The sequence below is a fragment of the Myotis lucifugus genome, unplaced genomic scaffold (assembly GCF_000147115.1).
Source record: "Myotis lucifugus unplaced genomic scaffold, Myoluc2.0 scaffold_246, whole genome shotgun sequence".
NCBI classification, from domain to species: Eukaryota; Metazoa; Chordata; class Mammalia; order Chiroptera; family Vespertilionidae; genus Myotis; species Myotis lucifugus.
Genome location: NW_005871294.1, coordinates 1,236,185 through 1,263,494, shown reverse-complemented (window position 1 = coordinate 1,263,494; position 27,310 = coordinate 1,236,185). Strand labels below are relative to the sequence as shown.

The 27,310-nt window shown below is 39.3% G+C and overlaps 1 protein-coding gene and 1 non-coding gene across 13 annotated transcripts in view; one reads left to right on the top strand and one right to left on the bottom strand.

Annotated features, from left to right (window-relative positions):
- NFX1 (nuclear transcription factor, X-box binding 1) overlaps positions 1-27,310 on the top strand; it is an 83,459-nt gene that overhangs the window by 20,196 nt on the left and 35,953 nt on the right. For 7 of the 12 annotated variants that reach the window (XR_002831659.1, XM_023762402.1, XM_023762403.1 and 4 more), the window contains 11 exons: positions 4,734-4,831; positions 8,018-8,090; positions 10,420-10,499; positions 11,580-11,688; positions 15,994-16,113; positions 18,883-18,962; positions 20,985-21,215; positions 21,959-22,032; positions 23,070-23,171; positions 23,989-24,030; positions 27,141-27,239. Coding sequence is in view for 11 of the 12 variants with exons in the window: in XM_023762402.1 (XP_023618170.1) it covers positions 4,734-4,831; positions 8,018-8,090; positions 10,420-10,499; positions 11,580-11,688; positions 15,994-16,113; positions 18,883-18,962; positions 20,985-21,215; positions 21,959-22,032; positions 23,070-23,171; positions 23,989-24,030; positions 27,141-27,239 (1,108 nt within the window). In the remaining variant the exon portion in view is untranslated. Of the gene's footprint in view, positions 1-4,733; positions 4,832-8,017; positions 8,091-10,416; positions 10,500-11,579; positions 11,689-15,993; positions 16,114-18,882; positions 18,963-20,984; positions 21,216-21,958; positions 22,033-23,069; positions 23,172-23,988; positions 24,031-27,140; positions 27,240-27,310 lie in introns of all 12 variants that reach the window. The other 5 variants (XM_006098777.3, XM_023762406.1, XM_014464372.2 and 2 more) reach the window with 4 other exon arrangements.
- LOC111827915 lies at positions 9,407-9,543 on the bottom strand. Its single transcript, XR_002831665.1, has one exon. It is a non-coding gene; the product is annotated as a small nucleolar RNA SNORA29 (small nucleolar RNA).

The following is a 27,310-nucleotide window of genomic DNA, read 5'->3' as shown; positions in this document are numbered from 1 at the left end:
GATCACTTGTGTTAAGATACTATTCTATGGGGGAGAGGGGAAGGAGCAAACTCCAGATATACTTTTACTAATCCAGGGTTCAATGTTTAAAAGCATTTTCATATAATAGGAGTATCTTAACTAAAATTCTAAATACACTAAAGCGTTAGCCATTTGGACCACTCAAATGTCATTCTTTATAGCGAAGTTTTCCATTTAGCTGAGGATAATACTTCTGAGCATAATTTTAGATGGACATTTTTCTAAAATTATCTTCTTTCTTTAAACAGAGGTAACTGAAGAAAATTTATTTCCCATTATTGACCCAGAGTCATCATTTTTCTGAACCTCGGTTACTGTACTATGCTGAATACAGTGATGCCCTCCGAGACTGCTGATGTTTCTCAGGCTATTTCCCCATACCAATGAGCAGTTTGAATTGTTTTATCTTTTGTTAAAACTTCTTCTTGTTGTTTTTCTCGTCAATGATTATCCTACCTTTAGTGGCTCTTCCTTTCTTCTGACCTGTGGCTTCTGATTACTCGGATACAGAAACCAAAAAAGACTTTTTGGAATTAGCTATAAAGTACTAGTCTGAGTTTCTAACAGACTTTCTGAGGCAGTCTTTAGGAAATATACGTGTACAGTTTTGCAATGGCCTGGCAACTTCTTTCCGAAGGGAGGGAGGGAGGGGGAGGGAAGACACTTCTTCCTTGTACCAGCTGGAACCTATTGGTTTCCTTGTCTGCTTATCTTCAGATAAGCCCTATGAGATAGAGATGGAGATCAAATGATTTTTAAATCAAGAAGGATGGTAAAGATCTTCCCTTCTCAGAAAGCACATGAGTCAGTTTTGTAAGAATTTCATATGTAATCACCAGAAATCCTACTCGGAGGCTAAGATATCTTGTTGGCAATGAGAGAAAGACGAAATATTAAATGAGTAAAGCAAAGGGACTTGAGCAAGAGAAGGATAGTAACTATTAGTATGAACTGACCTGGTCAAGGGATTCAAGGATAATTAATCATGACAAACTTTTAAGGAACTAGGTTGAGTTGGATTGGGAAGCTCAAAATCAAGTGTATTCAGATCTGGCATATCTGTAGAAAGCTTGTTTAAGTCTTTTAGTATCTCACCGAGGAAATTTCCAGTCTAGACATTTAGCTTTAGTACAAGAGACTAGGTGGAGTTCTGCTATCAGGATGGTAGCATGAGCAGCTACTTGGACGCACTCCCCAGCAAAATAAGCATAGCTGGCAAAAACTATTAAAAAAAAAACAACCAACCATTTAAAGTCTCTGGAAACTGTTCTACAGGCATACGTCAATTAAGAAATATTTATTGAAGAAAATCTACTAAAACTCAGAACAGCAAGAATCTATGTCATTTGAGTCACAACCCATTTCCTTCTTCCTTTCCCCCCACCCCCAGCTCAGCACTTAACAAAAGCTTCATTCAGGATGGGTGTGCTCAAGAAGACAGGGCTTCCTCTGCCCTCAGCTCCCAATCAAGGGTTTTTTACTGGGTGGAGCAGACTACTGCATTTCTCATGCCCTCTAACTCCAGGTTAAAGAGGCTAAAATTTGGGTAAGCACAGCTGAGAGATTGGGGGCTTCCTTCCTTCATACAGCTTTACCCATGAGTCGGATGTTCTACCCTAATCACGTGAGAATACTGGGCCCAGTCACCCTCACCCTGGCTCACTTGCAGGGCAGAGGTTTAACACTACGAGAATTAAGCAAAGAAAACCAGAGACGACTATCCCATCTGGCATCCAAAATAGTGGCTTACACGTCCCAGGGGAAGAGGCAGTTTATAAGAAAGCAAGCTCCAAAGTGTTCCCCAAAGGAACTGACTTCAATTTGAAACAGAGTGTGGGGGAAAGTTCAGGGATAAGGTCCTTTAGAAAACAATAACTCCTCTTAATTAAGAGCAACAAGCTAAACTGTAGGCCAACTAGTTCACCGTAAAAAATTTTTAAAAAAATGGGAAGAGATGGCAAAGAGGAGCCTCTCTGGGATCAAACAAACTTCATAGACTTGCCTCAAAGACTACCCCTGCCCAAATTTCCTTGGATCAGATGCTGAGCAATTTATGCCTCAAGGCATTGTTCAAAACAATAGAGCAACCAGTCAGCAATTAGTGGAGTCTCAAGAGTAAGGGTAGTACCAAATGAGGCAGACAACTTAACTGAGTGATCAGAGAAAGAGAGAGAGAGAGCTCTGCTAAAACCATTGTCATCCCAGGCTCTGCCATCCAAAGGGTGACACCAAGGACATCATACCAGAGGGGAAATAGACTTCACTAAAGTAGCCTAGACAAGTCACAAAATAGATAAACAACAACAAAAATACTATGGAGAGAGAGAAAGAAAGCAGTATCCAGAGTTGCCACAAAAAATTATGAAGTATGCAAAGAAATGGAAAAAGACACAGGCAACAGAAAGTTTCTGTGTTCTGTGAGAGTGACCTTTGTCAGATTTAACAAAAATCAAGGTATCATGTTCAAGGAACTAAAGGAAACCATGCTTAAAGAAGTAAAGGAAGGTATAAAGACAGTGTCTCATCAAATAGAGAATATCAATAGAAATGGAAATTATAAAGAAGAACCAAATGGAAAATTTGGAGTTGAGAAGTTCAGTAATTAAGATGAAAAATTAATTAAAGGGGCTCACCAGTATTTTTGACTTGGCAGAAGAAAGGATGAATGAATGTGAAGATAGATTGATAGAGATTGTATAATCCAAAGAACAGAAAGAAAATAGAATGAAGAAAAATGAACAGTGCCTCAGAGAAATGTGGGACATTTTTAAGCACACCAACATATCTATAATAATAAAAGTGTAATATGCTGATTAGACTGGACATCATTCTGGATGTGATTCCGGACATCCTTCCGGATGAAGCCAGGACTGGAGGGAAGCCCCGGTCCCGGGTACCAGAGGGAAGCTGGTGCTGGCAGCCAGGGGAAGGAAGGCTTTACTCTTGTACAAATTTGGTGCATCGGGCCTCTAGTCTATAATAATAAAAGCGTAATATGCTAATTAGACTGGACAGCTGAACGACCCTCCAGACGTCCTTACGGGGGAAGCTGGGGCTGCAAGGGCGAGGCAAGCCACTCTGGCTGCTAGGGCAGAGCCCCTTGCACGAATTTCCTGCATTGGGCCTGTAGTACAGTATATAATGGGAATGCCAAGTTCTTTTCTCAACTTATTTAAAAAGCAGTTGTATAAAATAATATGTATGTAATTGGATTATTTGTAGAAATATATCTGGTAATAACAGCACAAAGGAGGTGGGTGGGATCAATGTTGTGTTGGAGTAAGGAAATGATAGCAGATGGTAACTCAGATTCACAGGAACAAATGAAGGACACCAGGGATGGTTAATAAGATAAATATAACAAACTATAAATATATACTGTTCTCTTTTCTCAACTTCTTTAATAGACCATAACATATATAAATAGTAATAACAGTATATTATTGGGTTTGTAACATATAGCTGTCCTATGTTTAACAATAATATGACAAAAGAGAAGAGGGAATATAGTTATATAGGAATAAGCCTTCTCTCTCATCGATGTTTCTAACTCTCTCTATCTCTCTCCCTTCCTCTCTGTGAAAAATCAATAAAATATATTAAAAAAAAATTAAGAAAATAACTCTTGCCTGGCGGTATGGCTCAGTGGTTGAGTATTGACCTATGAACCATTAGGTCACAGTTTGATTCCCAGTCAAAGGACATGCCCGGGTTGCAGGCTCCATCCCCAGTGTGTGGCATGCAGGAAGTAGCCAATCAATGATTCTCTCTCATCATTGATGTTTCTATCTCTCCCTCTCCCTTCCTCTCTGAAATCAATAAAAATATATTTAAAAAAATTTTTTTAAAAGAACTGTAAGTGAAATGGCAGGCATATATCCAAATATCAATAATAACAATGTGAATGGATTAAACAAAAACAAGATCCAACTATATGTTACCTTCGGGAAATAGACATTAGAATCAAAGATACAGTTAAACTGAAGAGACTATGAGGGGTCCTTGAGACAGGAATTGTCCTAAACCTTGCTCAACTGCATGAATGGCACGCCATCTATCACCAGATGTTCACAGAGCTCGAGTCTATGAGATTGTAAATCATGGCTTCTTATCATTTGTAAATCATGGCTTCTTATAATTTTTGATTCTCTAGTAACATCATCCATGGCTACAATTTTAAGGAGATTTAAGTATAACCTGGAGACTTGGGCCTAAATAAGGAAAGAGATAGATGTGTTCTTTTTAAAAAAAATTTTTTTTTATTGATTTTTAGAAGAGATGAGAGAGACATTGCTGAGAGAAAACCATTGATCGGCTGCCTCCCTGCACTGCCCCTGCCTGGGATCAAACCCACAGCTCGGGCATATGTCCTGACCGGGAATCAAACGGAAGACCTCTCAGTACATGGGACAATGCTCAACCAGCTGAGCCACACAGGGCAAAATAGATCTGTTCTTTTACCTAGGCAAAGCACCATGCAATCCAAAGCATATTCCAGTGACTACTGCTGGACTCTGTCCTTGCTAGAAAAGGCTCAGCCTCCTGGATGAAGGGAAAATAGAGGGGAAAGCATTGATGATATCCTTCTTCCCTCAACTCTGATTCTGGAGTTTTAGGGAACAGAGGTAGAAGACCAATGTAGCTAATGAGTGGGGGAATCTGCAATGAGTTGTTGCAATCTTCATTCCTAGCTCTTTTCATTTTTATTAAAGATTTCATTCATACCTGTGAAAAGCTCTGCCATGAAGGAGACTGTGGACCATGCTCTCGCACATCAGTTATTTCCTGCAGATGCTCTTTCAGAACAAAGGTAAATCCTAAAAAATGATAATTTTTGCCACCAATGCCTTTTAAATTGGTGATTATGGAAGAGGGGTGCGATCAAAATAACTTCAGTTTTATTCTTGTCATACTATGTATGATTTGTTGAGTCTAGCCAGTGTATACTGACACCTACTATGGTTGTAGGATAGATATCTGGGGTGGAGAGGGGATTGGCAATAAAAGCTCAGAGGCCAGTCATGGGGATAAGGAAAGTATAGCTCAGCAAATCAAGTGTGATAATGCTAGATGCTGGAAGAGAACAACAATAGCACTGATGCAAAGAATTAACTAAGAAGTTAGAGGGAACATAGTCCACAAGATCGCCCTCACTTCTGACACCTACTGCAAGAGTTTAGACAACTGCTGAATTAGAATGGTTCACATGACTACCCTCAAGGTTTGATAATTCACTAGAAGGACTCTCAGAATTCAGTGAAAGCTGTTATAGTCATTGTTACAGTATATTACAGGAAAAGAATACAGATTAAAGTCACCCAAAGGAAGACGCATGTAGGGCAGAGTCAGAGAAAGTACCAAATGTGAAGTTTCCAGTTGTCCTCTCCCCATGGAGTTGGAACATTGTTACTTTTTCAGCATCAGTGTGTACAGTGGAGTATTGCCAAACAGGGAAGCTCCCCCAGCTTTTATTGACGTTCCATTGTATAGGCATGATTGACTGCCAATGTAGCTGATCTCAGTCTCCAGTCCTTCCAGAGGTCTACTAATACTGTGTGGCCCAAAGCCCCCACCCTAAATCACATCATTGGTTCTCCAGTGTGGTCATCTCCCACCCTAAGACTATCCAGTGTGGCCATCCTGACCCTAAATCATATTATTAGACTAGAGCCCAAGTTACTTGTGACCCAAGGCCCCAGACAAACAATGACACTCCTATCTGGCATAATATTGCAAGGGCTTCAATATTAACTCCCAGAAGTCAGTAACGGAAGTCAGACTTCTCAAGGTCACGGTTACTCATTATACAACTGTTTTATAAGTTGACAAGTTTAGTCAGTGTGTCTACTTTCTACCCTGGGCAGTTTGAATTGGACTTTGTGTTATAAAAAGGGTGTCTTACCATTTTGAAATTAGGCCTTAGTGCCCATTCCTCTGTCTGTACCAGAAGAGTCAGGAAGCCTTCCTGTGGAAGTCTTTGGGTAATCAACTTGAGGAACAAACTGAATGTTGATCTACCCTGCTCTCTGACCTACTGCTAGTCATTTCAGTGCATGCCGGCCCCGTCCCAGCAGAGCACAGGCTGGGTGCAGACAGAATTCTGAGCCGTTGGTTCTATTTCTTAAATACAGCCCAAGGTCTGGGTATCAGCTGACTTAAAAATGATTCTGAGGATATAGTCCATAATTGGGAGATGCATTAATAGTTAAGCTTCAGAATAAAATACAAAATGTAAAACCACAGTCTACCTGCAAAAGTTATGTGAGCATTGTAGGTTTTTGTTTGTTTTTCCTGAAAGAAACCACAGAATGCAAGGGGCAGAAAGGAGTTCTGAATGTCAGGTAGAAGGCCACTTTATGCTTTGTAAATACAACTGGAAGACTGAGATGCTATGATTTAGTAATCACAAATTTAGTAATGTCCAGAGGTGCTCTCTGTGACAAAGAATCACAAGCAGTGTTGGGACGCATGAGCTCAAAATGGTTACTGTCGATTTGCTTCTTTCCTCCTAGTAATCCTTTTTTCACTCACCTTTTTTTGCTTCTCATTCACTCTGTGTCCTCACTCCCTCTAATAGTGGGCCCTATGGCAGTGAGAGTATTCTTAAAAAGCTATGTGTAAATTTTTGCAAATAAAAGCCTTATTGTAAAATTGCTATACAAATTCACTCTCAATGTATGAATTCTGTTCAACCCTTTGACAAAGTAAAAAAAAAAAACTCTCTTCGAAATCAGTAATCATCAACTCATTGTCCAGCCAGATTTTTCATGAATGTAGATTTTTCATGAATTGTCTTTTGTAATGGAATGACCTTTTCCATGGAAGTAAGTTTTCTAGATAAGTAAAACATTTCTTAAAGCTTCAAAGGTTGTTTTAATCACTTTGGTGGGAGTCTTTGAGAAATATATGGCATATGTTACTGCCTCTTTACAAAGAATACTGTGCTTAAGTTTTTATTAGTAGTTCATATTTATTATAGAGATTCATGGGAGCTCTGCCTTTCCCTACAGTTGCAGATACCACTCCAGCATGTCATTTCCTCTGTACAGCCCCGGATTAGCATTAACTGGAAAACTCACTCAGGCAATTTCATGAGTCACCTTTGCTTTATATCTCTAGAGAGCATTAGGGAGTTTTTTGGTATCATCAAACCTAGCCAACTCATTAATTTATCTAAAACATCTTCTAGCCAAAAGCTTCAATTTCTTTGACCTCTTCACTTCTATCATCAACTTTAGTGGTTGCCCTTTTTTATTTTCAGGGTCATTTTCACTAAGAACTAATGTTTTTATCATTTTACTTACTTCTGAGTACAATGCAACCTGTAAATGGCATCAAAGCCAAATACAAATGTAGTTGTTGGATAGCCAGCCAGGTTCACTCTACCCCAAATGACTGGCTTGTTCCCCACGCACCAGCCTCATGTTATTCAGGATCACGCTTCAACAAAATTACATGTGATAGATCTTTGGGACCATTCACACAATGCAAACCACAGTAATAAAACTTTGAATGCCACAGGTGTACGTACTCTAATCCCACTTTGCTGCAGTCCAGCTAGGTTGTCAGTAATGCTCTTAAGTGTGTAGAGTTGTTTGCTCCTGCATTAAATGACACCGGATTGTTACATATTTTCAATTTTTTATTGTTTTGTCTGTATATACCCTTAATAGGCAGTTATTTCTCTTTGCTTTGCCTACCTTTAGCAGCCCTTCTTTCCATTTAGATTTATAATACCTAATCTGTGCATTTGGAGGACAGGCCACAAAGATTGTTACAATTATATTTGCATGAAAAATTAGTAAGCCTGGGGCCTTGTTGTAAGTAGAGCATATTAATATAGGGACTGGGCTAATCTTGCTCCAGATAGTGAAGTTGGTGAATAAATTACCAGAGGAGTAGAGTACATTTGGGATATACATGTTACATTTAGCATTATACAATAGTTGTTTTGTTTCATTTATTCTTAAAGTAGTTACTTTTTCTTTTTCCATAGGAGCTTCCATGTACCAGTCTCAAAAGTGAAGGTATGACTGGGAAGGGGCATGAGGAAACTTTCTGGGGTAAAGGTAATGTTCCATAGGATTATGTATTTGTAAAAATTCAGTGAAGGTACAATTAACATTTGTGCATTTCATTGTATGTAAACTTTACCTCATAAGAAAAGGAAGAAACAAATTGAATTCTTATTAATGAAGTGCTGAAAATTTTAGGGGAAGTGTGCAACTTACCTTAAAATGCATTAAAAAAAGATAAATTGATGGGTGCGTAGAAAATAGATATGTGGAAAAATAACTAATGGAACTAATGGAACTAATGGTATAATCTAGGTAGTGAACATATAAGTGTTTACTGTAAAATTGTTTAATCTTTTTTATATGTTTGAAATTTTTCGTAATAAAATATTGAAGAGAAGTGAAGGTAACTAATATCTAATGGAACAAGCTTTTTTAAAAATATTCTTTTATAGGAAGGGGGAGGGAGGGCGGGAGAGAGAGAGAGAGAGAAACGTCAATGTGAGAGCGAAACATCAATCAGCTGCCTCCTGCACACTTACCGGGATTGAGCCCGCAACCCAGGCATGTGCCCTGACCAGGAATCTTACCAGCAACCTTTCAGGGCATGGCATGACACCCAAACAACTGAGCTACACTACCCATGACTAATGAAGCAAACTTTTTTACACACAGACTTCGATGCCTGATCCCCTTAAGGCTCGATAGGATATTGGATACCTGGAACCAGGGCCTCAGCCAGCAGCTATACCATTTTACATTCTCACCAGCAGTGAGGGTTCCAATTTCTCCCTAACACTTGTTATTTTCTGTTTTTTATTTTTATTAATATTATTATATCTGTCCTAAGTGGGTGTGAAGTGCTAAGTTGTGGTTCTGATGTTCATTTCCCTAATGACTAATGATGTTGAACTTTTTATTTGGCCATTTCTGTATCTTTGGAAAAGAATCTGTTCAAGTCCTTTACCCATTTCAAATTGTGTTGTTGTTGAGTTGTACGAGTTCTTTACAGACAGTCCTCGGTTTACGTTTTGTGGTTATGTCGCCATCTTCCATTTACTTATTAAAAAAAAAAAAGTTCTGTCATTTTGACATATGTACATATGTACTTTATGTTTTTTATTATTTATTTACCACAAGTAAAGGTCAGGAATTGTTATCTTTCTTTTAAATTTTTTTTACTGTTTCACTTCATTACTGCTGTGTATGTGCTCCATGTGAGTGACGTAGGTGCTTATGTAGGTGGGTTCCGATCTCTGACGTAACCCGAGGACCTACTGTATATATTTTGGATCCTAGGTCCTTATGAAACATGATTTGCAAATATTTTCTCCCATTGTGTGTGGGTTGTTTTTTCCCCCTTTTTTTTCTTCTTTCTGTTTAGTCATTTAATATAAGAGGAGGTCACAAATAAATCCTCCCTCTTTAGATCATGGCAATTCTAATCTGTCCCATAAGCATAGCCACTAAAATCTATTAGGAGAAAATATGGTAGTCAAATGGGAAAGTCTTTTCACTTTCTTGAAAGTGTTCCTTGATGCACAAAAGTTTTTAATATTGATGAAGTCTAATTTATGTTTTTGTTGTTATTGGGCTCTTAGTGTCCTACCTTTTTTGAAAGTATATCTGTAGGAAGAATTTCTTAAAATGGAAATTACCACTTAATTTTTTTTTTTTTTAGAGAGAGTGGAAGGGAGAGGGAGAGACAGAGAGAGAAACATCCATGTGAGAGAGACACATCGATTGGTTGCCTCCCACACGCACCCTGACCAAGGCCAGGGATCAAGCTGGCAACCATGGTACATGCCCTTGACTGGAATCAAAACCAGGACCCTTCAATCTTGACTCAGTCCTTGGCTCTATCCACTGAGTCAAACCGGCTAGGGCACTATTTAAATTTTTAATAGATACATTTGTACTCCAAAAGTTTATACTCTCGTCACTAAATATGTGTGCCTTTTTTCCATACCTTCACACATACAGTATATTAGTTGTCCTGTTTTCTATTTTTTGACAATTTGGCAAGTGAAAAATGGTATCTTATTTTAATATGCATTTTTCACTATTAACATTTTTACCACTTATTTACATAATTATTTTTAAATGTTTAATTGATTCTAGAGAGAGAAAGGGAGAGAGAGAGAAATATCAATTGGTTGCCTCCAACAGGCACCCTGACCAGGGAATAAACTCACAACCTGGGTATGTTCCCTGACTGGGATTGAACCCACAACCCTTTGAAGCATGGGATGATGCTCCAAACAATGGAGCCACACCGGCCAGTGCTTATTTTCATTATTACATTTGTATTTCTTAAGCCTGCAGTCACTCAGATATATGTTATAGCCTTTGCTTTGTTTTTCTTTTCAATTGTCCACAGCAGATGCTACATTTATGTGCGACAAGCGGTGTAGCAAGAAAAGGTTGTGTGGACGGCATAAATGTAATGAGATATGCTGTGTGGTAAGTGGACCTATCATTAGTCACAGTCAGATTGCATTCATTCAGGAGCTGGGCTTCTGGAAGCCTCGGCCATCTGGAATGCAGCCCAGATTTAGAAATCACTGGAAGGGGCTCCCTGAGCAGGAGTCAGAGAGCTGCCCAATCAAGCTGACCTCAGTCAGGTGAAAATGTCAGTCAGTGGCAACATGGAGGAAGAAAAAGACGAAAGACAGAGGCCTCAGGCCCCAGAGCTCAAGACTGCTAGATGAGCAGTTCTCCACAGGAGATTGTGTGCTGTCCCAGCACACAGACTGGCCTGTGCTTAGTAACTCGGGCTTCAGGTTTCATATACTCCTTGGGTCAAGTTAGTAGGTAAAATGTGTATGGCATTGTTGAAAGGAGCAAGTTTTAGTTATCTGTAATATTCACTTCTGTGGAACTAAATAAAGAAAACACTTCCTGGCAGTCAGATAACACAGTACCAATAGCAAGGTAATGCACATATCCTGGTACATACGTAATACATATATGTGAATGTGTGTATATATAAAAAATACATAATTGTTTTAAATTTTATTGACATGGTGAAGAGTAATAAATTTGTACAGTATATCAAGACTTACTTATAAGCTAGTGTTTGAAGGCTTAAAGACTTCTTGTTATTGAAAATTTCTAACATACACAAAAGCAGAGAAACTATTAGTCCCATATACCCACATCTCCACTAACTCTTGCCTCCCCTGATTATTTTGAAGCTAAAGTCAGACATCATTTCATTCATAAATATGGAGAGCTTTTATTATTACTAGAGGCCCGGTGCACAAATTCGTGCATGGGTGGGGTCCCTCGGCCTGGCTGCCAATCGGGGCCCATTAGGGCTGGCCTGCGGGGTGGGGGTGGGGGGGCGCGGACCATAGGAGTGCACTGACCACTAGGGGGCAGCTCCTGTGTTGAGCGTCTTCCCCCTGGTGGTCAGTGTGTGTCATAGCAACGGTCGCTTAGGTTTTTATATAAATAATCTATATATTATTATTGTTATTTATCTTGTTTATGAAAAACAAAACAAGATAATTTTGTAAACAAATATAATCCTCTTCCTAGGATAAGGAGCACAAATGTCCTTTGATTTGTGGGAGGAAACTTCGTTGTGGCCTTCATAGATGTGAAGAACCTTGTCATCGTGGGAACTGCCAGACATGCTGGCAAGCCAGTGAGTGTCTTCACTGTATACTTTATTATAAGAATTTTCTGGGAATTTAGGCATAATATATTTTGAGAGAATGATATGCTTAGAGTGGTATGAATTACTGAACTAGTAAATCTTAATATTTCAGATATATTAAGTTTTTTTAAAATGTTATTCCATGCCCTAGCCAGTTTTTCTCAGTGATTAGAAAGACAGCCTGTAGACCAAAGGGTCCAGAGTTCAATTCTGGTCAAGGGCACATACCTTGGCTGCAGGCTCCTCCCTGGCCCGGGCTGTGATCAGGGCTCGTGCAGGAGGCAACCAATTGATGTGTTTCTCTCACATCGATATTTCTCTCTGTCTTTTTCTCTCTCTTCCACTCTCCCTAAAAAAAAATCAATGGAAAAATATCCTCGAGTAAAGATTAACCAAAAAAATAATAATAAAAATAAAAAAGACTTTAAGAAAAAAAAAAGTTATTCTTAGTGCTATATTGTCCCTAAATATATGAAACGTGGGATGTAGGCAATGATCCTAAGATGGAGTCAGGTTCATTAATGGATACCTCTTTTGCTACTTGCTTCTTAAATATTATAGACCCAGGTTCTGTCCTTAGCAATTTTTCTATCAATGATTTTCAACCTTTTTCATTTCATGGCACACATAAGCTAATTACTAAAATTCTGCAGCACACCAAGAAATGTATTATATTTTTTGCCGATCTGACAAAAAATATAGGTATAATTTTGATTGATTTACATACACACAAAAAAGTAGTTACCTACCCTTTTTGCTCCAAAGTGACATTTAAAAAAATCAGGTGCCTATACCTGTTTATAAGAATTTTTGCTACCAACAATTAACCATCAGATGCAACCTTATGCTATGTGACCAATAAGATGCAACTGTATTTATGGTCAGGACAGGACATTCAGGACAGGACATTCACACTGGACAGCTATTGTTGTGTTGGCTGTTGTCATTTTATTATTTGATTATTTGACAATCTAAGGGAAAGGAGGTCAATGCCCCTGACTAAATAGGTATTGCATGTTTTAAAAATTCTTGTAGCACACTGGTTGAAAATACTGCTCTGTATTATTAGCAATAGTTTGCAAACTTTTTGGCCACAGGACTTATTTGCATTCTTAAAAAATTATTGAGAACCCTAAAGAACTCTTTTTATGTGAGTTATAGTTATCTATGTTTACCATATGAGGAGCTAAAACGAAGAGATTTTTAAAATATTAACTTTTTTTAAAATTGTAGTTACCATTGCATGTTAACATAAATAATAATTTTTTTAACTATATTTTCAAAAAAATTAGAGTAGATGCTTGATTTAATAGAAGGTAGCCGATTCTCATATCTGCTTCTATATCAATCTATTGCAATATAGTTGAGGCATATGGAAAAAATCCAGCTTCACACAGTTAGTTAAATAAGTAATTGAGTATTTTAAAACTTTTACAAATAATTGTGGGTATTCTCTTTTGCTATTACACCAAAACTTAACTTCATTTCAGAAAGTACTTAAGTCAATGTTTTTGTTTTTATTCTCGGTCACATTGAAATTCATTGGTTTTTCTTGTATTTTGAATGGATCTTTTACCCATGCATGACTTCACAATGTCATACATTGATCATTTGGAAAAGAGTTGTTCACTGGGTTATGCATATCTTTGAAGTGTTGACAAATTTTGTTATACTGTTAAAAACTCACGACTATAATTATCATCAGAAAACTCTTAGGAAAAGTATTAGCAAATTGTCAAGCTCATCATAGTGATAATTACATATTTTCAAATATTCTATTTTTATTCAAAAGCTTGAATTTTATCGTTGGCAGCAAAGTCATTTTTCATAAAGTGACAGGCTCACTTTGTTCATTTTTTATAAACTGTCTGCCAAATACCCAAGTCTGAATAACCATAGTTTGTCAGTCATTGTTTCAAGTAAAAATGGTGTTCTGTGTAAAAAAAAAAAAAAAGTGTGTGTGTGGGGGGGGGGTCAGTTGGGAAAAAGGAGACATATGTAAAACTTTAGACAAAAAAAAAGTTACTTTAGCTCACAACCCAGAGAAGTGCAATTCTTCAAAAAACAAAACCCATTTTGTTTGTTTGTTTGCTTGTTTGTTTGTTTTAAATCCTCACCTAAGGACATGTTTTTATTGATTTTAGAGAGAGGAAGGGAGACACACACACACACACACACACATTGATGTGAGAGAGAACCACCTATTGTGACCCTCCTATACTTCCCCCAACCAGGGATTGAACCTACAACGTAGGTATGTGACCCTGACTGGGAATCAGCCAGCAACCTTTTGGTATATGGAACAATGCTCCAATCAACTGAGCACCTGGCCAGGGCACAACCCGAGTTTTTTGTGTGCAGCAAAAGTGCATTATATGCAGATTCTCCATTTTGTTCCACAGAATATTAACATATACACATTCAAGATTCAAGGATGGTTTTTTTTGTTTGTTTTTTTGCTGCTTCATCAAGAACTTTCTTAAGTGAAACTGACATTTTTATATTTACTATTAAGTACTTGTCAGTGAAAAATACAATGATTACAGTTTGATCCTGCAGCCTTGATTTGCACTAAGGCCCTGGCAGGTTTTTTGTTTTTGCACCAACATAGTAGAAAAAGTAAATAATATCTTAGTATTATTATGAAAATAATTTTGACCTTGCGGACTTATTGAAAGACTCTCAGGGATCCCTAGGGATCAACAGGGCACTTTTAGAACTGCTGCATTAAAAGATTGGCCTAAGCCCAGCCTGGTATGGCTCAGTGGTTGAGCGTTGACCCAGGAACCCACAAGTCACTGGTTCAATTCCCAGTCAGGGCACATGCCTGGGTTGCGGGCTCAGTCGCCGGTAGGGGGGCGTGCAGGAGGCAGCCGATCAATGATTCTCTCTTATCATTGATGTTTCTCTCTCTCAGTTCCTCTCCCTTCCTCTCTGAAATCAATAAAATAAAATTAAAAAAAGATTGGCCTAAGTCAGATTTCCCATAATTATGTCTTCTCTAGAATGCTAGGCTCATCTCATTTCAAAAAGGCATTGAGTCAGTGTTTTGTTACAGATCACACACATGGAGTTCTACAGAAAACATATGGCCCCCTTTACCCAGCTATTTCACATATATCAGCTCATCCTCACAATAATTTTGTTGAGTGAATAGGTAAAAGTTTGGTATCCTCATTTGACCAAAAAGCTCAGAGGGACTTGCCCACAGTCCCTGAACAAATAAATAATAGGTCTAGAACTAGGAGCCTAAGTCTCCTGACTGTATTTACAGGGCTCTTTCTACCACATCGTCTAACCTTTGAAGGGTTTGCTGGAGAGTGTTGACTAGAAAAGAGCAGTGGTAGATTCTAGGGGTTCCAGCATTTCCAAACTCTAGTGTCCCAGTTGAGAACCATGATCAAAAGGCCTGGCCTCTATCAAGACCCCGAGTTGGAGAACTGGTTCCCCTTGGGATCTATGGGTTAAGTGGGCTGCTTCTTAGAACTGTCCTGTGTGAGCTCTCATTTTGATTTGGCTTGTAACCTGTGCCTAATAAACTCACATGTAGCTCTGTGCTTCATTTCAACTTTATATGTCAAGCACCATCGATGTTGATTATACTATGAAAAATTTTTTTAATTGCTTCAGTGGCTCTCTGAGGTTTATATCAAATGTATATTTTTGTATGTTTGTTACTGTGCTCTCATAATCTCTATCATTTTCCTAACCAAAAGAGTTAAAGAGCTGTACCTTTAGTGGAAGTCTCATGTTGTTCTCTCAAAAAGAGATGGCCTATAGATCTATTGTTTACAAAATACATGTAACACTGTCTTAAGCTCATGGTCTTAGAGTTCATTGTAGATAAAAATGAAACACTTTATATCTGTCTGCTCCACACTTTTCACAAAATAAAAACTTAAAAAATAAAAAGTAGCCTAGCCCTAGCCAGTTTGGCTAAGTGGATAGAGCATCGTCCTATGGACTGAAGGGTCCCAGGTTTGATTCCAGTCAAGGGCACGTACCTCGGTTGCAGGCTCCCGGCCCTGGTTGGGGGCATGCGGGAGCAACCAATCGTTGTGTCTCTCTCACATCAGTGTTTTTTTCTCTCTCTCTCCCTCTCCCTTCCACTCTCTTTAAAAATCAATGGAAAAAATATCCTTAGGTGAGGATTAAAAAAAAAAAATAGTAGCCTATTCTCCTCCAGAAATATAAGCCCCAAAAAGAAAAAAAAAGTGTGTGTGTGTGTGTAATATGTGTGTGCTCATCCCAAACTCATGAAGGGTTATTTTGTTTCACCCGCTGCTCCACCAGGTTTTGATGAATTATCCTGCCACTGTGGTGCATCAGTGATCTACCCTCCAGTTCCCTGTGGTACCAGGCCCCCTGTGTGTACCCAAACCTGTGCCAGAGTCCATGATTGTGACCATCCAGGTGGGTCCCATCCCCTTGCCTCCACACCTTCCAGCCTTCTCACACCATGTCATTTAGAATGTTGCATGATGGTCTTCACTGTTCTGAGGTCATGCTGTGATGGCACCCCTTGCCCCCACAGTTGCTCAGAAGCTGCTTCTGTGAAGATGGGTCTGTGATTGGATGTCAAACACACCTGAAAGGCCAGGAGAAGCCCTCACTGGTCTTGTCTTTCAGGAACATTTTTTTCTTTCCTTGTGACCTCCACTTTTGGTGCATATTTCAAAGTTGAGCATCTTTTTACAAAATTAAAAGTAACGAGTTTTGTTGTTATAGAAGCAATGTATGTTTATTATATAAAAAGAAAGAAAAAAGATAAAGTCAAAACATTGAAATATCATTTAAGTCTTCTTTTAGGAATTAAACTTAGTGTGTATTTTGGGGGATCTTTTTTTTCTTCTTTTTTAAAAATATATTTTATTGTTTTTTTACAGAGAGGAAGGGAGAGGGATAGAGAGTCAGAAACATCGATTGAGAGAGAAACATCGATCAGCTGCCTCCTGCACACCCTCCACTGGGGATATGCCCGCAACCAAGGTACATGCCCTTGACTGGAATCGAACCTGGGACCCTTTGGTCCGCAGGCCAACGCTCTATCCACTGAGCCAAACCGATCAGGGCTGGGGATCTTTTTTCATGGGCAAAATACATATTTGTTTTTTCCCCTCTAAAATAAAGGTGGGATTCTACTGAACTTTCTCTCTCTCTCTTTTTTTTTAACCCTCACCAAGGTTATTTTTTCCCATTGATCTTTAGAGAGAGAGAGTGAAAGGAGAGAGGGAGGGGGATGGGACGGGGGGGTGGGGAGGGGAGAGAGAGAGAGAGAGAGAGAGAGAGAGAGAGAGAGAGAGAGAAAGAAAGAAAGAAAGAAAGAAAGAAAGATCGCTTCCACATGCCCCAACCAGGGCTAGGGATAGAACCTGCAACTGAGGTACATGCTGTGCCCTTGACCGGGAATCAAACCCAAACCTCTCAGTCCACAGGCTGATACTCTAACCGACTAGGGTTGAACTTATTTTAACTAGCATTTTCCCTTATTGTAATTTTAGCCTTTCTCCTTATCAATTAATATTTTTTACAAATAGATTTTTCAATGTGAGTGTTCTGTTGCATAGATGGACCATAACTTATGTTGCTGGACATTTAAACTGTTTCCAGTTTCTCTCTAATGGTCTGCTACAGACACCAGGCCAAAAGCTACTTATCATCACCCATGTTTTCATATCTATTTAGTCTTGTCACTGGCTTTCCTCTAGGACAGCAGTTCTCAACCTGTGGATCGCGACCCCTTTGGCGGTCGAACAACCCTTTCACAGAGATCGCCTAAGACCATCCTGCATATCAGATATTTACATTGCAGTTCATAATAGTAACAACATTACAGTTATGAAGTAGCAACGAAAATAATTTTATGGTTGGGTCACAACATGAGGAACTGTATTGAAAGGGCCAGAAGGTTGAGAACCACTGCTCTAGGACCGTATGAGGTCCATCATTTCATTTAACCAAGACCCAGGGGCAAACCTGAAATTACTCAGGTCACCAGATTTGATGGTGACTTTGGCCATCTGATTCATACTGACAATTAGACAACTAGCTCTCAATTTTTAAGTTAATAAAGTAAAACAGAATTAAGTACATTCTTTTAAAAAAATATATTTCTTTATTGATTTCAGAAAGGAAGGGAGAAGGAGAGAGAGAGAGAAACATCAATGATGAGAGAGAATCATTGATCGGCTGCCTCCTGCACGCCCCCTACTGGGGATCGAGCCCGAAACCCAGGCATATTCCCTTGGCCAGAATCCAACCTGGGACCCTTCAGTCCGCAGGCTGACGCTCTATCCACCGAGCCAAGCCAGCTAGGGCTAAGTAAATTCTTTGTTTTATTTTATGTTATTTCTTTTTCCATCACCATTTCCATCCCTCCACCTACCAGTACTTTTTGAAGTGAAAAGTTTCTTCCCTGAGGATCTTAGGATGGCCCTCCCAGCTTAGTTTGCAAGCCCCTGCTGTGGTGTTTACACCAGCATGAAGTAAATGCTCAAGCCAGTTCTCACCCACTCCTCCTTTACACTCATTAGCAGATGTTACAGCCGGAGTCCAAAGCCTGTTGGTTAATGTCCATAGTATGAACTTAACCGTTTGTGAATTTTGTTGTTTTAGCCTGCTTTTGTTCAGCATTCCTTTAACTTTTTTTGAGTGATTGTGGTATATCCAATATGCTGAGACACAGAGGGAGATTTAGAGGAAGAAAAAATATCCCATGACCTTGAGATTCTTACATTCTCCCTGAGAGGAAGAGGATGGTAATTAAGTACACATGACACAACTAATCATTGCATGAAGATGGGCCAGATAACATGGCAGTAAGCCATCCACGTAAGAACTGAGACATTGGGGGTTGTCAGAGAGCTCAGGGCAGGGTGTGGTCAGCTAAGGAAGGCTTTGTTGTAGGACATGAGTTTGGATGAACTGCCTCTTATAGGCAGCAAGGAAATTGAAAGGGGTCAGCGGAAGCATTTTAGGTGGATGAGTAACAAAGGTGTCTGAGCAGAAGTGAGCAGTTGCTGTGTAAGGTAGAGCCAAAAGAATAAGTAGAATAGACAGACCATAGGGCTGTGCTAAGTACTCCAAGTGTAAAAGTTCCCTATCATATGCCATTATAACGTGTAATAATTTATGTGGCTTTATTTAACCACTATTTCTAATTTTCCCTTTCTCTTTCTATAGTATATCATTCTTGTCATAGCGAAGAGAAGTGTCCGCCTTGTACTTTCCTAACTCAGAAATGGTGCATGGGCAAACATGAGGTAAGTTTTCTCTGTCATGTTCATTATTCCAGCCAGAGACTTATTTTTATTGAATTACTTTGAGTTGTTAGTCTCATTTTTTCTCAAAATTAATACTCCCAAGAAGCAGCGGTTTGCTATTGACACTTAAAAAAAAAAAATTAAGGTATGCCCTAGCTCAGTGATGGCGAACCTATGACACGCGTGTCAGAGGTGACACGCGAACTCATTTTTTTGGATGATTTTTCTTTGTTAAATGGCATTTAAATATATAAAATAAATATCAAAAATATAAGTCTTTGTTTTACTATAGTTGCAAATATCAAAAAATTTCTATATGTGACACGGCACCAGAGTTAAGTTAGGGTTTTTCAAAATGCTGACATGCCGAGCTCAAAAGGTTCGCCATCACTGCCCTAGCTGGTTTGGCTCAGTGGATAGTGTCGGCCTGCAGACTGAAGGATCCCGGGTTCGATTCCGGTCAAGGGCATGTACCTTGGTAGCAGGTTCCCCAGCCCTGGTTGGGGTGTGTGCAGGAGGAACCATTCAATGTGTCTCTCTCACATCGATGTTTCTCTCTGTCTTTCCCTCTCCCTTCAACTCTCTCTAAAAATCAATGGAAAAATATCCTTGGTTGAGGATTAACAGTAAAAAATATAAAAGTAAAAGGAAAAAAGTATATAAAAGTATATTAAGGTATACTTTGCATAACTATATACTACACACACACACGAAATAACATCCTAAAGGGTAATGAGAATACAGCCAAGTCATTAGGGGAGGGGACAACAGAGGGCACTTAATATGCAAAAATTACCTCCAGCACCCTGGTAGTAGAGTAGGAAAGTGTTTAATGATCGGGAACTATAATCTACCAAAATACTGATTCCAAAGTGTTACAAGCATGTACACCTTAGACTTCAGAGTCCTCTTCAAAAGTGATAATTATATGTCACTGGAGTCAAAGTATGTTTCTCATTTTGAGAATTCTTGAAAGAATTTGAGTGATTATATAAAAGTAACCTTTGGTTCCCTAGGAATACAATCTCTGCATCTTTTTCCTGGAGTGAGGAATCCTAGAAGGAGGCATTTCTAAGAAAAAATGAGTTGGGAGTTACAATGGCCAATTGACTTAATTTTTTAAATGACAGAGTTGTCTAAAGTTGGGGAGACTATGAGTTAGGAGATACGAGGAGAGTTGAATATTTAATTATATGTAACAGTCCTGCCTTGGCCAGGTAGCTCAGTTGGTTAGAGTGTCATCCCAATATGCTAAGGTTGTGGGTTTGATTCCCTGGTCAAGGCACATACAAAAATCAACCAATGAATGCATAAATAAGTGGAATAACAAATCTCTCTCTCTCTCTCTCTCTCTCTCTCTCTCTCTCTCTCTCTCTCTCTCTCTTCCAAATCAATAAAAACACAACAACACACAAACAGCCCTACCAGCAGCTTGAAGCCATGGGCCATCAGTGCCTCAGCTCTCAGGATTTGTCTGTCAACTTAGTGCCCTAGGGAAAAGATTGTCTGATCCCCCAGTTGGTCACAGCATTTCAAATACTCCTAGTTATGTGGCTTCATATGCTTATTACCCACCTTGGGAAGTTTATATCCCAAGTCATACCTGGCTGTTCCCATATATCCTTTTGTATCTTAACAAGCATTATTAAATAAGGTTCATATTTGTTTTTTAACTAAACTTTCAGACTTTGAAAAGTCGCCTAATTTTTTTCAGATAAAAATTACTTTTTGAAAAAAATGTTCTTGTCCAGCCAGCATGGTTCAATGGTTGAGCATCGACCTGTGAATCATGCCCAGGTTGTGAGCTTGATCCCCAGTGTGGGGCGTGCAGAAGGCAGCTTTCTCTTCATCATTGATGTTTCTATCTCTCCTACCCTCTCTGAAAACAATAAAAATATATTTTTTCCAAAAAAAAGAAAAGATGTTCTTTTTGAAAGTTTAGAAATGTTTAGATAGAAAGTTAAAACTCATCCCAAATCCCACATGGAGATGAAAAAATCTGACTACTTCCTTCTCTCCTAGTTACGAAGCAACATCCCGTGTCACCTGGTTGATATCTCTTGCGGATTACCCTGCAGTGCTGCGCTACCGTGTGGGATGCACAGGTGTCAGAGACTCTGTCACAAAGGAGAGTGTCTTGTGGATGAGGCTTGCAAGCAGCCCTGCACCACCCCCAGAGCTGACTGTGGCCACCCCTGCATGGCACCCTGCCACCTCAGCTCACCCTGCCCCGTGACTGCTTGCAAAGCCAAGGTGTGTATTCCCAGCTCCAGGTGCAGCATAGACTCTGGTTGTCAGGCTGCTAATGAGTCTAGAACTGCCTGTAGCGGCACCTGGGCATGCATCCTTATCAGAGGTCATTGGTTGCAAGAAACTGCAAGTTAAGTTAGCAAGAGAAAGGTGGAATAAATTGCATAGATTTCTGTCGGCCCACCTTGAAATGGCCTTTTAAATATATAAAGATCTGTTTTGTGCAAGATGTTTTGCTAGGTGTTGGGACTATACCAGTGAATGGGAGACACATGATCCCTTCAATTAGATGGGTCAGATAATTAATTACTCAATTAATTATGATTGGTGTCAGGAAGGAGTATTACACCCGTGTAGAGGGAGCTGTGAGAGTATGTGAGAAGGGGGCTAACATGGTCTGAGGGATTAAGCAAGGCCCCCCTGAGGACATGAAAGCAGTGGGATGAGGAATAGTTGGTTAGGCCTTGACTGGTTCTGGGTCAGATGTGTGTCTCTGGTTCAGTGGTAAAAACTCCATTCTAGGCCTGTCCTTTCAGGTGGGGTTAAGGATAAGAGTAGTTCCCAGAAAGGGGCATCTCAGCTACCACTTAGATTGCAGTGAGGCTAACTTCCTCCATCTCGGAGGGCAGCCACTCACTGTCTCTTTCTTTGCCATGGTTTGATTTGAGAGAGGCTTTAAAAGGGAAAGCTGCCTATTCACATGGTTGCCATGTACTAAATGTCTCTCCATGTTAATCTTCTTTCAGATTGAGCTGCAGTGTGAATGTGGACGAAGAAAAGAGATTATGATTTGCTCTGAAGCATCCAGTACTTATCAAAGGTTAGTGCTACCTAAATGGTAACAATTGGTGGATCTAAGTAAAGGGAATACATGTGTTTATTGTAGGATCCTTGAAACTTTTGTAAAAGTTGGAAAGTTTTTAAGAAAATTTTCTTGAATTTCATTTTTCTGGTTCAAAGAAAAGGTTCTGCTTTATGTACCTTTCCTTCCTGAACTTTAATTTATAAAATAACCTCTTTATTTCTCTTCCTCCTTCTTCCTCCCTCTCTCCCTTTTGGTCTTATTACACCATGAAATCAGAAGGGAAGATGTCCTGAAGTTATTTTAATGCCCTACCAGTTGTGGTGGCACAGCTAGGACCAAGTCCTGTGTTCTTCCCCTGGGGTGGGGGTTTCTGACTGTCTTTGTAGCCTCCAGAAATCTTGGGACCATGTGTTCACACAGGGATCTGAGTACAGAAGTGGAAGTGTTAGGAATGGATGGTTGTGTGCCATGGATACAGAGATGTGCCATGGAGATAGGACTTTAGGAGTATGCAGACAACAGAGAGTGGCAGTGTTGGGATACCCCCAGAGTCCCAGGCATTGCCCTGGATGTTCAAGGGAGCACTGAGGAGTGGATTGTCTCATAGTTTCCTGTGGAGCTAGCTGCTTGGAATCTGATTGAAGAGATATGCCATCAGCATGTAAGTAGTTTATAATAGATGGGCTTTCCAGGTCACACAAATTGTTGAGTGATAGATATGCCTTGAAAGAAGTCTTCTGTGTGCCTAGTACAGTGATGGCGAACCTTTTGAGCTCGGCATGTCAGCATTTTGAAAAACCCTAACTTAACTCTGGTGCCGTGTCACATATAGAAATTTTTTGATATTTGCAACCATAGTAAAACAAAGACTTATATTTTTGATATTTATTTTATATATTTAAATGCCATTTAACAAAGAAAAATCAACCAAAAAAATGAGTTCGCGTGTCACCTCTGACACACGTGTCATAGGTTCGCCATCACTGGCCTAGTATGAGGAAGTTCTTGTGAAACTGCAATGCCTTTTCTTTCCTTTCTTTTTTATACTTCAGAATAGCTGCTATTTCCATGGCCTCTAAAATAACAGACATGCAGCTTGGAGATTCAGTGGAGATCAGCAAGTTAATTACTAAAAAGGAAATTCACCAAGCCAGGTAAATTTTTTTTTTAATCTTCACTGGAGGATATTTTTCCATTGATTTTTAGAGAGAGTGAGAGAGAGATGGAAGGACAGAGAGAAATCTTGATTTGAGAGAAACACATCAATTGGTTGCTTCCTGCATGCGCCCCAACCAGGGCCTGGGCCAGGGCCCGGGCCCAGGCCGGGGAGGAGCCCTTGACCCCGGGACCCTTCGGTCTGCAAGCCGGCACTCTATCCACTGAGCCACACTGGCTAGAGCAAGCCAGGTAATTTTAAAATGTGTGGCTATGCCTTCTTTCTCCTATTAGGTTTAATTTCCAAAGGGCCGGAACAATTCATTTCTCAGTACCTCACAGAAAAGCTATGTACACAAAGGTATTCAACAAACCTTTGATATTAAGAGTTACACACAATCCAATCCAATGAATTCTACTCAGTGTATAGCTGAGCCTAGAAGAGACTTTTCCAAGCCTCACTCCAGCCAGTAGCCAGAGGAAGCAGAGGCGCAGGTGTGTTTAGCCCGACCCACTGGAGAACAGAGAACCAGAGTGGTAGCTATGTCAGGAGGTGGAGGTGGGGCTGTCAGAGGGGTACTGGGAGCATTTTTGAGGACTGAGCAGGCAGGGGACACTCTGAGGCCCTTCTGAGGATTCCTCAACTTTCATAACTCAGAGGCCTGCCCACCCGTCCTTGACAAGGACCTCATCCAGCCATCCTCTGGCCTAGAGTCTGCTCTGTTTCCAGGTTGACTAATAACTAAGATCTTATTACTAGCTAGAAACTGTGAAACCTGTGCCCTGATTTTATTTTTTTTTCATTTACTTCCCAAGGCTGGAATGTGATGAGGAGTGTTCAGCCTTAGAAAGGAAAAAGTAAGTAATGTCAACTGCTGTTCACCTAATTGTCCTTAAGCTCTGTGAAACTAGTGGGAGGAAGCGACCCTTCAACATTCACTCGCTCCTGCTCTGCGTATTTTCCTGCTATTGGAGAGCAAGAGAAATTTGATCATCAAGAATTGAAGTATCTAAGGATAAAGTACTTAACACGATTTCAGCATATTTCTGAAACATGAGCTCGTATGGTTTTGGGCATGGTATAAACATCACATGCACAGCATGCTTATCCATGACTAGCAGACTTCCTGATTCCACTGGAGAAAAGAGGCTTAAAATTATTTTTTTTTTTTTGAGGCTTAAAATTTTTTAGTGAACTTATATGTTGAAGTATAATATATATGTAAAAGATCAGAAGTATATAGATCAGTGAGTCATCACAAAGTAAATACAGTGTTATAATCAGCACCAGGTCAAGAAATGGAAAATTGCCAGAATCCGCTCTGTACTCCACAGAGATATAACCTCTTATTCTGACTTCTGACACTTTAGGTTAGTTTTATCTGTTTTTGAAATTTATATAAATGATGAAATCATATAGCTTGCATTAGTTTTGTCTGGCTTCTTTCATTACATTTGTGACATTCATTCCTGTTGTTGCATCTAGCAGTACTTTGTTCACTTTCATTCCCACTTATTTTATTGTATCAATATATCATAATCTTTTCTACCATTAATAGATATGTGTTATCAGCATTGGGCTATTACAAATAATGTTCTGTAAAAAACATTCTTGTTTTGGTGCATACATGAATTTGTTTCTATTGAATATAAACCTAGGAGTAGAATTACTTATTAACCCTTTGAGTGCAACCAATATCCTAGGAACTATGCTAAAATTGCCAAGGCATTTTTGCTGATTTTACAGCAGTTTAGGAAAAAAATTATGAATCGCAAGTAAATGAAGTTACATATTCAAAAACTTAAGGAAACCTTTACTACATTTTGTTTTCATCTTTGACATATATTGTTTGCTGATTGTATTATAATATACTAGTAGAAAAAAAATTTGAGCAAAACATATAATGTTAAAGCGCTCCCGGCACTTTTTGGCGAAAGACAGGAGGAGTGCGATCGAGCTCCCTGGCACTCTAGGGATTAATAGGGTATGCATATGTTCAGCTTTATTCACTTCTGCCAAACAGTGTCCAAAATGGTTGTACCAATTACACTCTCACCAGCAGGGTCATAGTTCTTATTGCTCCTTTTTTTTTTTTAAATTCTCACCTGAGAATATTTTTTTCATTGATCTTTAGAGAGAGAGTGGAAGGGAGGGAGGAGGGGGAGAGAGAGGGAAACATTGATGTGAGAGAGACGTATCAACTGGTTGCCTCCCACATGTGCCCAACCGGGACATGGAATCTAACCTGCAACCGAGGTACGTGCCCTTGACCCTTGGTTCGAGGGCCAACGCTCTAACCACTGAGGAAAACTGGCCAGGGCTGCTCTACATTTTTGTTAGCTCCTAGAATTGTCAGTATTTTTACTTTAATCCATTCTCATGGATGTATAGCCTGATGTTAATGAGCTTTTAACTTATATTTACCTGATGACCAGTGAGATTGAGAACCTTTTCCTGTGTTTATTAGTCATTTGGATGTTGTCTTTTATGAAGTGCCTACTCAAGTCTTTTACATAGTATTAAGTTGTGTTGTCTGGCTTTTTTCATATTGTTTAGTAGTTCTTTATATATTTTGGATATGAGACCTTTGTTGGTTTTATATATTGTATTTTTTCATACTTCCTGCTTTTTCACTCTCTTCATGGTATCTTGATAAACAGAAGTTTCTTTTTTTTTTAAATATATTTTATTGATTTTTTACAGAGAGGAAGGGAGAGGGATAGAGAGTTAGAAACATTAATGAGAGAAAAACATCAATCAGCTGCCTCCTGCACACCCCCTACTGGGGATGTGCCCGCAACCAAGGTACATGCCCTTGACCGGAATCGAACCTGGGACCCTTCAGTCCGCAGGCCGACGCTCTGTCCACTGAGCCAAACCGGTTAGGGCAAACAGAAGTTTCTAATGTTAAGGTAGTCCAGTTTATCAGTCTTTTCCTTAATGAGTAGGGCTTTTTATGTCCTGTTTAAGAAATATTTGTCTGTCTCCGGTCATGATGACATTCTTTGTTACTGTCTAGAAGCTGTATTATTTTACCTTTAACATTTAGAACTATAGTTGACCTAGACTGATTTTATGATCATGGTATATGAGGAGGGGTGGTCATGATTCAGTGTTTTTTCATATGAATATTCATTTGACCAGTACCATTTAACAAGACATTCTTTTTTCAGTGCTCTGTAGTGCTACCTTTATTTTATTTAATGAGGGATGAGGTTTAAGTAAATTGCGGGATATACATAGTTAGAAGATTATGCATTATTAAAACAGTATGTGTGAAAACTAAACAGTAATATGAGAAAAGCTAATCACATAATGATAGGGGAGAAAAAGAGGCAAAGTTTTATATGCACTGATTGCATTGTATTTATTGGGAGGGAAATCTGAAAGGAAATATACAAAAATGCAGTGCTTATGTTGTTAACAGGATTATTTTCCAGACTTCTATAATGTGATGTTAATTTTAATATTTATAGGTCTACTTAATGTTTAGGTGAAACCTCATCCCTCATTGACCGTTTCCAGTACTCTCAAACCCCCAGCCTTCTTTTCACCAAAAAATCTAAGTCCCCAATGTTATCCTGTGGCTTGCTTAGACCCACATAGATCTGTCTTGTTTATTTTCTTCTATGAAGACAATACTATATTTTGTCCCAAGTTGTTATTATTCTTTCCTTAATAATCGGGTTTACCAAAATGAGATCATCCTATATAATAAAAGCGTAGTATGAAATTGTCCTGGTCAAATTCCCAGGAGGTCTTCTGGGAGTTCGACCAGGGGGCGGTTCCATCAGGGAGAAGGGAGGGCGGCTGGCAGCTGCTAAGGACCCTACCAGTGCACACATTTCATGCATGCATTGGGCCTCTAGTTAATGTATAAAGAACTTGGGACATGGTGAGCACTTTGTGTTACTATAAGATAGTTTCCCCCTCCTTTCCTTTTATTTACATATTCTCTTATTTTTAGGCAGTTAGCAGAGGCATTTCATATAAGTGATGATTCTGATCCTTTCAATGTACGTTCTTCAGCATCAAAATTTAGTGACAGTTTGAAAGAAGATGCCAGGTATGTAACTTGTTACCGACTTTCTTGATGTTTGGTCTTTTAAGATAGAACTAATATGTACTCCTGTGATT